General features: G+C 31.6%; 1 protein-coding gene across 1 annotated transcript; it reads right to left on the bottom strand.

Annotated features, from left to right (window-relative positions):
• Positions 1-4,061: 4,061 nt before the first annotated feature.
• On the bottom strand, positions 4,062-12,449 carry LOC117925568 (probable lactoylglutathione lyase, chloroplastic). The gene is made up of 9 exons (XM_034844616.1): positions 12,132-12,449; positions 8,351-8,555; positions 8,113-8,237; positions 7,870-7,934; positions 7,053-7,265; positions 6,870-6,917; positions 6,054-6,161; positions 5,751-5,891; positions 4,062-4,495 (listed from the first exon to the last, which is right to left on the bottom strand). Exons 1-9 carry the CDS (start codon positions 12,268-12,270, stop codon positions 4,454-4,456), a joined length of 1,086 nt encoding a protein of 361 aa, XP_034700507.1. The 5' UTR covers positions 12,271-12,449; the 3' UTR covers positions 4,062-4,453.
• Between the last annotated feature and the right edge of the window lie 383 nt (positions 12,450-12,832).

Genomic DNA, 12,832 nt, shown 5'->3' with positions numbered 1-12,832 from the left:
ATCTCTGGAAATCGGCAAATGGGCCCTTTTTTTCTCCAATTAATTTCCAAAAAAAAAATTTTAATTTTTTTTTACAAATTTATAGAAAATAAAAATAAGAATAGAGGGTTAAGTCGTAAGTGAAAGGAAAAAGTGGAAACGAATTATTAGTGCCTTTGTTTTGATATGATATGAGATATCGAAATGACTACACAAAGTAGATGTAAAGATGATGGACGTCTGCCGTCTCAATATATTTTCAAAATCATTTTTATTTATTTAAATTATATACTAATATTAACTTCACAAATTGGAATATCTTGTCTATTTTTTAATATTAATAATGGTGAAATCAAATTTATATTCTTTTTCATTTAATTCTTGATTGTTAAGCTATAAGCATATATATTCAAATTCATGATAAAAAAATATAATATAAAAACAACTGTTTTCAAAAATAATTTTGAGAATAGTTTTTTAAAACCGTTTGATTTTTATAAAATAAAAGTATGTTTAGAAATTTAAAATATTTTTAACATCTTTTTTATATTTTTAAATATATTTTTAAAATAATTTTTATATGTAGTATTTCATTTTTAATCCTTGTACATGTTTATATAATTATATATTAAAATAGTTCTTAAAAAATAAAAAAATAATTAAATTTTATTTTTTAAAAATATGTTGTTTTTTATTTTTAATAACATAAAACATAAAATAATTTTTTATTATCAAATATGTTTCTTGTTATGAAAAACAAAACTGTTTTAATTGACAATTGTTTTTCAAAAATAGTTTTTTATTTAAAAAAATGAAAAATACATTGACAATCAGAAAACCTTTTTTTATTTTTTGTTTTTAAAAATAAAAAAATGGTATTTTCATATAAGATATTTTAATTATTTTTAGTTATTTTTTTATTATTTTTTTAGTATTTTAAAAGATGATTACAAAAACATACATATAGATTAAAAATAAGACATCAAATATGAAAATTATTATTATTAAAATATATTTAAAAATATTAAAAATAAGTTAAAAATATTTCACATTTTCTAATAAACTTTTATTTTATAAAATATTATAAAACTGTTTTTTATAATTATTTTTAAAAACAGTTACTAAATATAAGCTTCGTGATTTAGAATATATATGTCGTATCATTCATCCATATCCATTGAACATTTTTCGAGACCATATATGTATATATATATAATGAAAAAAAAAATAGGAAAAAAAAAAAAGAAGCAAATAGTCTACCTAGAACATGAGGAGTCATACGAGAGCATGGGTTTGTGATCCAAAAATCTCTTTACAAACATTCATTCTTTGAGAGTTTCATGTCATGAAATGATGTACAATGAATTGAATCCACACACCCACATGAAAAGTTTGAAGCCTCTACAGTCTACTCACCCTCCATCCAACTTTAAATGGTCCCTCTCAATTGTTTGTTTGCACTGCATTTATGTATTTCTTGTATTTATTTCATGAAATTGACTTATATCTATATTTATAGAAATCAATTATCAGACATTAAACAAAATTTATATCTAAACTAAAAAAATTTAATTACATTTAACATGTTTATCTCGAATTAATTTTTTTTAATTGAAAATTTTACAAAGAAGTAAAAATAAAAATTTATTGTAATAACTTATACGCACTTACATTATATTTTTAAAATTTCAGGTAATAATTTTTTTTTTAATATCTCAAAGTTTTAAAATAATTTTTAAAAATTATGGTTAATTTCACACAAACCTTAAGAGGTTTTGTATAAATATACTTGGCCATTATTAGTTTTAAATTTTTTTTAATCAACACCTCCATATAAATTTATTTTATTAATAAAATTTACTTTTTGGAGAGATTTCATGTAAAAAGATTTTAAATATGTGTATTTAACAGTCATCTAACAAAATAAATTTTATTAATGAAATATATATGTAAGAATGCTAATCAATGAAATGTATTTAGATATAAATAAAATTAACCCTAAAAGTTACTATATTTTTAAGAAAACTCTCGTAAAATTTCTTACATTTTATACAAAAGTTACTATCATTTTTTGGTTTAAAAAAATAAAAAATATATACAAGCCTACCTTAATTTATAAACATTTATTAAAAAAAACTAATATTCATAATAGGCAATAATTGAGATTTTGAAAAAATAAAATACAATGATGTTAAAAAATATTTTTTAAAATTCGACATTTGAAACTATTTTTAAATCCAATTTCAAGAAATTCAGTTCTGTTTTTTTTTTGAAGAGATAACTTTCAATTTAAAGGATAATTTTTAATAGGCATTGTAAAAAAATTTATAAATTAAAAAGTAGTTTTTAAAAATGTCATATTTTAATATAAAAAAAATTTGTTTTTTTCCGAAAAACCGGCAATAGCCAATAGCACATAGAAGCAACACTCCCTTGTGTCCCCTATTTTATAGGACTATCCTCACATGGAAAAGGGCAGTGTAGGACATGTTCCATCTGGGCACCACACATGGGCAGTGGCAGAGACCCACCCACCCCTGCTTTCCAAAGGGGCTCGAGGGGCTTAGTGCTTATCTCAAAACAGAAAAAAAGGCAACAAAGCCCACACCCCGTTTTCCAGAGCGTGAGAGAAACGCCCCCAACCACAAAAAGTGGCTGAAAAACAAAAGACCATACACAAAATACAAAAACATATTGGCAAGTTGGCACAAACCCATTTGATGGTGGGGGTGCAAAGGAGCAAGTCACGTCACCTCTGAGAGGGGTGGCTGGGGGAGGCCACTTTCACAAGGCAACTGAGCCCTTAGCTTATAATATATTTTGATTGGACCATCTAGAAGGGGAAAAGCGAAAACTGAAAAGTGGTATTTAATTATTTTTATTAATAAATAAATTGGACCCATCTTTGGAGGGACTGGACTCCACACCAATCTTTCTGGGAACTTGGTGGGGGAACTTTTCATTGTTTCTCTACTCAAACTGCCATGTATTTTCCTCCCCAAGTGTTGAGTCTACATGTCATATTGCTTTCAAACATTTTGGTTTGGTTTGCCTTATTTTGACCATACCCCAAAAGTGATAAGATGAGGAAAATGGAATGAAGTTCTCTTCACTCATCTTCCATTCTCCTTTTAGGTATGATTACACTACTTGGATGATCAAATCTAAATCTAACTTGGATGGATTTTTACCATCATTTTAATACTCACATTTGATTTGTGATGATTTTTTTCAATCATTATTCAATTTGCTTTGGACTTGAACCAAGATTTTGAAAACCCGAATCTAACAAGTCCAATTTGATATTTAAAATTTATATTGTCATATACTTCTTTTATTTAAAAAGAAAACTATAAATTAATTTTTTACTTTTATTTATTATTTAAATATTTATATAAAAATATCTAAAAAAATTATTGATGAATTTTGAATTGTACAACTTCATCGATCATCAACCTAAATATAATTCAACCAATCAGATTGAATTTAAGTCCATTATTTTTTAATTCAAGTTAGGCTCGAGTTTACCAATTCAATCCAGTTAAGTTACAACCCATTGTCGCCCCAAGATTTAATTGTATACTTTTTTTCTAAATGCATTTTAGGGCAGACATCAATGTTCCTTTTCCCCTCCTCTTTTCTAATAAAGAAAAATGGTCTCTCAACAACCAAAGTTGGAAGGTGTGGATATGAATGGGTTGGTTTGGCTTAGATGGGTATTTGGATCCTTAAAAGGGAACAGAGGAAAAGTTAGAGGACAAGCATGGAAATGCATCCCAAAAGTATCAATAATAGAGGGCACTTTTTCTATTCCAACATGATAACACCATAATGTATAGGTATATAAGGTGGGTTTGGCAGAGCCGCAGAAGTGGACCGCACCCAATTCAATTCAAATGGATCACCTTTGACTGGACTCAAGATTTTTATGATTAAGTAAGTAGAACTTAATTATTAAATAAAACTTACATGTATAAATATAAAAAATACCGAAAATATCAAAAGAAAAGGGCATATCCCCTTGTCCATGCAGTGATAATTAATCACCAAGCAATATGTCAACAGTTCAACAATTTTCAAGCTTCATGCATAAATTGAGATTGGCATACGGACTTTCCTGCAAAAGTTTTGATCTTAAAATCAGCTTGTTAAACTTAAATGCAGTTGCTGATTGAACATGAGTTTTCCTTGACAGGGAATGATTTCTTCAAAAAGAGCAAAAAGAATAAATAAATAAGCAGAAAATTAATATTGTCTACTTTCTACAATGCTGCCCAACTACAGGGAAGGAGATGCTTAAACGATGGTTATTGTAATAGTTGGGATTATTTTATCGACAAAGATGGCATTGATACACTCTCAGATGGACTCTCTGGAAGAATCATCCTGGCCAGAAGTAAGGTTTGAGTTGATCAAACCATTTTAGCTCCCGATCCGTCCTCGCAGACTTTGATATAGTGACATTCCAAAGTTTTCAATCCAATTCCTTGAGGAAATCAATATTATCAACAAAAACCTGGAGAAAATATGAGAGGAGAGATATCAAGATATCAAACCGAAACAATTATATAAAGATGACTAATCAATTATTTAAAGATGGTTATTAGAAAAGAAAAGATAGCACCAGGGGTTTGATATTTCTCGCGAGATAATTGGACTCAATAATACAAGACTTAAAAATAAAGATTTGATAGCAGAATGCATGTTGTAATAGAAGTTTTAGCATAGCTAAATGGCACACTTCCAACATCTCAACACTTCAAGAAAAAACCATTGCTCAACTATACTTCCAATATGACAAACAGAAAAATCGTAAGCAATCCTTATCATGGCCATGAAGTGCGAAAAAGATGGTAGAAAAAGACATACTGATCAATTTAAAGTACATCACGATACAAGAAGTTTGGCTGAATCTTTTGAGTACTGATCCAAACTTCAATACTCACAAGCAGGTGGTCAAACAATCCATTTTCGATCCAAGTTTGAATTATTTTCTTTTCTCATCATTTTTCTTTTACTGGGGTCCATAGGAAATAACACAATAGTGCCTACGGAATATCAAGGGGTAGTCTTCCTCCACAGGACCAAGCCCTCCTAAATTTCCCAAACCCTTGTGAAAGCAGAATTTGATCCCCAAGTCTCCAATACAACTACATTTGCGTTTTTACAATTGTCAGTGGTTTTTCTCCACCTAAATCCCATAACTCGGTTTTCTAGCATACATGCAATGGTGCATCTTTGGAGGGCATTTTACCTGTTCATCAAAGTTGCCTCAAGCACCTAAACCCATTATAAAAATACTAAGGTGGTGTTTGTTTTTTTTTTTTTACTTAAAAGTTGAGTGCAATGTACCTTCAGACTTCAGGTTATTTGTTTTTAATTTTTTTTTCTACTCATTACATTTTAAATTTTTTTGATTGAATAGAAAAAGTTAAAATATTTGGCTTTTTTGAAAAATGACTTTTTGAAACAACCAAAACACAATTTCAGCACAACTTTCACCCTATTCATACCCAATACTTAATAAAATAATAAAAAAAACAAACAACTTAATATTTAATACTATTAAGTTGTATTTAAAGTTAAGCTAAATTAAGTTATATTTAACTTTAAGTAAAAAAACAAACTCCAGCTTCAACATCTGACTTACCTTCTAGAACTCTTATGTGGCGTAAGCAAATTAACGATGCAATGTGTTCATGAAGTTTCTTGTGAAAAGTAAAAATTCTCAGACACAAAGCACAAAAGCATAAACTTTTTAAAAGCCATACCGACTTCCAACCATCAGGATCCAGGCATGCAGTAATCTTGGTGTTAATGCCAGGCAATGGTCCCGGTTCTCGGGTAATCTTCCCACCAGAGAGTTTAATAGCTTCTGCAGTTTTATAGACATCATCTGTGCCAATTGCAATCTGTCAAGACACGAGAAATCAGTTGCTTCATTTGGTTCCCAGAAAATGGGTCTAGCACTGTGCATGCAATCCAAAATCAATGTCATGCTGTCATGCATGCCCACAACAGAAAAATGTTTCAAGATGGATTTCAGGGAAACTAAAAAGAGGGAAGGTTTCTACCTGAGCATAACCATTTCCTTTGTCATATTCAGAGACTCCATAGTTGTAAGTCAGCTCCAGAACAGCATTTTTATCTTCAGGACCATAGCCCATCATTGCTATTGTATACTGTGAGAGAGAGATAGATAGATAGATAGATAGATAGATAGATAGAGAGAGAGAGAGAGAGAGAGAAGAGGGGGTTGGGGACCACAAGTTAGTGTCAACCTAATAGAGAGGCAGAATCAGACTAACCACCAAATGCTAACATGAAACAAATTGGAATAATTGAACAATGGTACAACAATCTAAGGATTGAGAAGGAATAATTCGAAATTCAGAAATTATCACAGCTAGAACACCCAAAAAAGGAAAAAAATAAATAAAAATAAAAAAAGGAAAAAAAGAAGTACAAGAAGCCAGTAGTGGTGACAAAGAAAGAAGTCAGAAAGAGCTCCGGGCAAAAAAGTTGGACTGGAAAACAAGAGTTACCATTTTCTTTTCTAAGAAGAGAAGTAAATACATCCAGATAATAAACGGTGTCTACAGATAATATACCATTTATAGAAATCATTTCTGCATGCATCAACAAGTTGGTGTGACATGTATACATCCACTGGCTTGTTGAAGGCCTTAATAACCTTATTCTGGAAACCAGAGGAGTTTGGTCCAAAAACCAATAATAGCCCAAGAGAATGGGCACATCAGCAAGGCCCCACAAAGGCCAATCAAAACAATCTAGAATCCCAACCCTCACAACCTTGGGTATTGATAAGTGCATCCAAAATCGACATAAGAAAGACAAGGCAATTGATGATCTAATGAAAGATGAGATACCTTGTACTCAGGATTATCTCTTTTACGGAGAAGCTCCATGCCAAAAGCCTAAAAAACGAATAGAGGCACATAATCAAAACTTTATGAAATGCAGAACAGAGCAAAGTAAATAAAACATTAGCAATAGGACAGCTTATCGCCAAAAGCATGCCCTTTCTCAATCTTGCCCAAGGCAACTCTCACCTTCTCGTAAAAATTTATGGAACGATCAAGATCACCAACTCGAAGCATAACTTGACACAATGGCTCAGGTGTAGGTCCCCTTTCCAAAAGTTCAAACTTATAGCCATCAGGATCTTCAATAAAAGCAATAACTGTACTGCCACCTTTAACAGGACCAGGTTCCCGGGTTACTTTGCCACCCTTAGCCTTTATGAGATCCACAGTCTTAGCAACCTACAGTCAGAAGAGAAATTAAATCAAGACCCTATTACATGTCTGTGAGTACCAATAGTGCAACAATTTTTTTATATTTTTTTTGGATAAGCAAATGGCAATAGTATTAATAAAAAGTGCCAAAAGGAGTGCACCAAAGTACACACAATGTATACAACGGCCACCAAAGAGTGCCAAAAAGGATAAGGAAAACAAAATACTCCCTCCCTCAATCCAACCCCAACCAATCAATGAAATGGACTAAGGACAATAGTACAACAATAGATCTAGGACATTATCCAAAGTATAGGTTTTACAAAAAATTATAGGTCTATGATTTCAGGAGCCCATTATTGCTAGAGCTTACAAGATCACATTATGCATAGATGTGCTCCTATTTAAAATAATAAATAAAAGCAATCTCATGCAGCACAATTCATTCAGGTGCAGAAAGTGTTTTGAAAAGAAAATCTGCTGATGAAGAAAAATAAGTTGATATTCCGTGACTCAGCCTTGAAGATATGTTGCCAAAAACAGATACTAGAAAAAGAAGCACTTACCAATATTAATGTATGAATAGAGACGGTTAAGAAAACATACACAAAATTTAAGGAATTGAACTTACATCCTCAACTGCAATACCAAAATGGCCAAAACCAGCTCCAATATCATACTTGTCAACTCCATAATCTGGTAGCACGATTAAACAAAAATCTATGAGATACCGTTTAGTCTAGAGAGGTTTACTATTAAGTCCATGAACATACAAAGTACAGTGCATGTTTAGCAATCTCCAAAAGATTTATATGAAGTTCTAGATTCAATGACATGCTGACAAAATAAAAAAAAAGTGAAACGATTGGTTTACTGTATGTGAGTTCAATAACAAAGTGCGAATCTTCTGGCCCATATCCAAGAAAGGCATTTGTGTATCTTTCCTCTGGTATGTCTCGCCTTCGCAAAAGCTTCATCCCTAGGCACTCTGTGTAGAATCTGCAATAGCCAGACATAAATTTTGATCAAATCCTCGTCTTCAGAATAAATGAAAAAAAAAAAAAAAAAGCACAAGATCAGCAAAGCAGCCCATGGTGTTTCAATAGATATACTTTATGGTCCTATCCAAATCCCCAACACGATACACAACATGGAGCATTCTTCGCTTGTCCTTCTTCACCCACTCTAGAACATTTTCTTGGGCAGCACTAGTGCTTGCGTGAGCAATATTTCCGGTTGCATTAAATCCCATGGCATTGCCTTCTCCTCTTAACAATTTAGAAGCATTTAGACCAAAAATTTGGGACTGCGGAATAGCTGGATAACAAAACAAAATCATCAAGTCTTTGAAAAATTCATAGCAGTACCATCTCAAGCATCAAACAGTATTTTCAAATGAAATGCATGTTAGGAGACCTAGAACCTCCAACAATTACAACCTCCAGGATGGGAGCCTCAAAATAGAAGTCTTAGTCCTCAAAATTCTTCAATCAATTATTAAAATTAATTATGCCAGATACACAACTCAACTGTCAGACTGATAGAATGTAATTTATATCAGCTACAATGCAAGATATCATCTCAGAAACAGCAATATAAATATTTCAATGCAAATCAGAAACATGATATTTGTCATTATGAAATAAAGCCCAAAAGAAAACTAGGTTAAACTAGAAAACCTATTTAAAAGGAATAAGAAAATGGCAATATAAGGGAAAAAGAATAAAATGAGTACACTAATGCTAAAATAGTACTTCTGTTTTGTGAATGTAGTGCATGTTGGATAAGCAAGTCGAAAACTGAGAGGTGGAACGCTCTGGCTATTGATTTACTCAGATAGCTCCAACTTAGCTCAAGCTGAAATATTGATATTAAGGCTTCAAGCTTGGTTTTGGCTGAGTACAAGCTTATACACTAGCCTGGCTCAGTACACTAATTGAATATATAACACTTGCGTTTATAGAGATACCCAAAAACTCCTACATCGCTATTAGGGCTGCTCGCTTTTATATGACTTAGCTTTGCTATCACTCTGTCGGTCTAGTGGTATTCCTATCATACCTTAATTCCAATTATCTAATGCTAGATGCTTCACTAGAAGCTTTGCCAAAAGCAAGCAAGACAGGATTCATAGACAAGACTCCTCCACATTTGTCAACTTACAAGCTCGTGCGATGCTCACCCTATCTGTAAGTTGAAAATTATATTGCTATGCAACAAAAATTATGTAGGAGGCTGCTCATAAATATCATTGATCTCATAAGTATCATACCAAATCCTATCAATCAAATCACTTTTTCAAGAAATTCGAGACGTCTTAGTCATATAAGTTAAGAGATCTATTTTTTAATATATTCTCCTAATTTGCCTATAAAAAAATAAAAATAAAAAGTAAAAAGATTTATTCATTGATAAGAAAAAAGGAAAAATGTGAATGGTGATTGGATTGGTAATAAAATAAAATTTTGGGTTAGAAACAGTGATTCAATTGATGATAAAGAAAGAAATCTAGGGATTCATTAATTAATAATTAATACATTAATGAATAACATTAATGTCGGGTTGGGGCTTTCTGCCTTGTTATCAAAAAAAGGCTTTTTGCCTTGGACTAGCACAAGGCTTAGTCAAGTAGAATTGGGTTGCACTGCTTGATGTTTCGAATCTTCCGATTGAAAACATATCAGTGGGGCCATGCTGGTACAACTGAATATGCATTAGAAAGGTCAATCCCTACCCTACAGCGCCAAAGAAAATTAGGCCAAACTTCTACTAGCCCGCCATAGTAGTTAAAAGCTTACGATACATGATATGATACAATGATACGATACATTTTTTATGAAAATCAATACGTATCGCAATCTGTATTTTATTTTAAAAGAATAAGATACATACACAATACAATACATGATATTACGATACAACGAAACGATACGTGATATTACGATGCAATGATACATACATCTTTCACTATTTTTCAGAATTTAAAAAAACAAATCAAATTATTATTATTATTTAAATAATTTATTATATTAATTGTTTAAAATATACTAAAAGGTTAAAAATTGATCATAAAAATGAGAAATAGGTAAAATAGTCTTATATGAAAAGCTACATTCTTGTTGTCAAGTATTATATTATAAGTCAAGTGAGTTTATTTTTAAGATGAATATTGAAGAATTTTCATTTGAATGGTTTAATTGTTGACAATGAAAATGATGGTGATTAGCGACTAAAAATTTCTACTTATATATTAGTTTTTTTTATTTCTATTTTGGTGGAAAAAGAATGATAATGAGCTTGAACAACTGAAACTTTAAAGATGACACATAAAGGCATATATATACAACACAATAAGGGCATATGTCTAGTTAGAATAAGGAACTAAAAATCGTAGCTAAAAATTGAAGAAGTTAATATTTGTGAATTATGTGATGAATCTATATATTAAAGTCATATTTTGTTAATTTGAACTTGTTAAAACTTTAAAATTCAATGTTTTCATTTGATATGATAAAGTTTAACTCTTTAAATCCTACTATTTTCCTTAAAATTTGGTTATATATTACTCTATACTTCATACTTTCAATAGATATACACCCATATACATTTTTTTTTAATTATTTTTTACTATATAAAAAACTTACAATACACAATACAGAAAAATAAAAAAACAATACAAGATACGTTTTACGAGTTAACAACCATGCAGCCCGCCAACTTCCATAAAACAATATCATGCAACATAGACCTAAGTGGTTATATTGGATCCTTGGGAACCATCAAAGTACAGTGGCCTATATTAAAACGAGAATGCCATGTCATCCAGCAGATCCTAGAAGAAGGACATCCGGAAGCTCTTCAAAGGTTGGTCTACGATCAAGAAAATCTCAGTTGAAGATGAACCCAAAGAAGTGTGTTTTTGGTGTTTTTGTCAGGGAAGTGACTTGAAATAGTGATATTCAAACTTGGTTTGGCTCAGTACACTAATTGAATATACAACACCTAAACTTATAGAGATACCCAAGAACTCCTACATTTGAAAAGATAGATGGAAAAAATGCCCTATAAATTAAAATATAAAGTAAAAAAAAAAAATCAGTGATATAGCAGTCCTAACACTGATTCAATTCTTTACCACACTGATATCACATTCTTCGGTAAATTTATTAAGGTGCCATATTACAGTCACAAACACTTCTTTCCGGAGTTTAGTTGAGATGATAGTTGCTCAAACTTGGTTCCCTTACAAAACAACTCCCAACTCAAATCCAAAGTGTCTTGTTTAGGTCAGTGCACAAACCAAACATAGTAAAGAAAACTCATCTAGTCATACTAGCCCACTGCTCAAAAGCGAAGTGGGTCTTGGGGTATTAGATTTGTGGCTCAAACTGACTTCCACACTCAGGCAAATTAGCAAGAATCCATCGTCTACAATGAAACATCTACAGAAATTGAATGGCTCCATTTTTCCTTACATAACATTTGAAGATCCAGAATACAAATCCATCATCTATAATTGGAACATCCCAAAAAATGCAAATCTTTACTACAACCGATGCCATACAATCAGTCGTAGAATTCCATGAAAAGTGTAGGAGTCTAAGACACAATAAACCAATTCAATTTCCACAGGAGAAACATTTTGACCGATCCTGATTCTATTCCCCGTGTAACCAAAAATTATCTTCTTTATTCTTCCAGGTTGATTAAGGCAAAACATAAAAATTCTATCCAATAAAATCTTTAAAAAAAAACAAAAACAAAAACAAACAAAAACAAACAAAAAATGACAAAAATCCAGAATTGTCCATTGCCGATTGAGCAACACAAAATAAAAAAATAAAATAAAAGAAGAAGAAAAACAAAATTCTAGGGCATGGAATGAAGATTTACCGCTGCCGACGTGTAGCGAAGTGACCGTTCGAGAAATATTGAATGTGGAAAGCGGAAAACCAAGTCGAGAAGAAGTAGAAAATCCGAAAGAGGAAAGAGAAGGTCGAAACGACGTCGCCATGGGGATTATCCTCACCATCTCTCCTACCTCCTCTGCCTTCTCTCACTAGAATTTTCCTACGAGTATCAAGTATGTGCGTCTGGACACTGGCGAGAGCGTCCGAGGTTCTGATAATATCGGCGCTGTTTGGAAACAAGGAATGAGAATAAAAAAAGAGCAAGGTGGAGTGAGCTTATAGGGGGTTTAATTTCCCGACTCCGATGCCGTGCCACGAGAGCGAGACTCACGAGGGTTTTACTGGGCCTGTTTGTTTCTATCTTGATCATATTCTTGCTGTGGACAGGAAACTCCTCGATTGTGATTGGTTGTCCTAGATGAAGTGGACTGTGAAAGTATTAGACTAGCTCATTCCAAGCCCACCTGTCCAGCCCAACATTTTATCAATCAATCTATATATTAAAAAATAAATATTATTACTAATGTTCATAAGCCCAAATCCTTTATAAATTAATATGATAATATTTAAAATTGCTCAAACAATCTAAAAGTTATAAACTTATGCTATAATTAATAAAGTAAATTAATTAAAGTTCTAAAAAAAAAAAAAAAGTAAAATAAAACAACCGGATGGATGTTATAT

Source organism: Vitis riparia, chromosome 11 (assembly GCF_004353265.1).
Source record: "Vitis riparia cultivar Riparia Gloire de Montpellier isolate 1030 chromosome 11, EGFV_Vit.rip_1.0, whole genome shotgun sequence".
Classification (NCBI taxonomy): Eukaryota; Viridiplantae; Streptophyta; class Magnoliopsida; order Vitales; family Vitaceae; genus Vitis; species Vitis riparia.
Note: the sequence above shows the minus strand (reverse complement) of the source record. Positions and strands in the feature narration are given on the sequence as shown.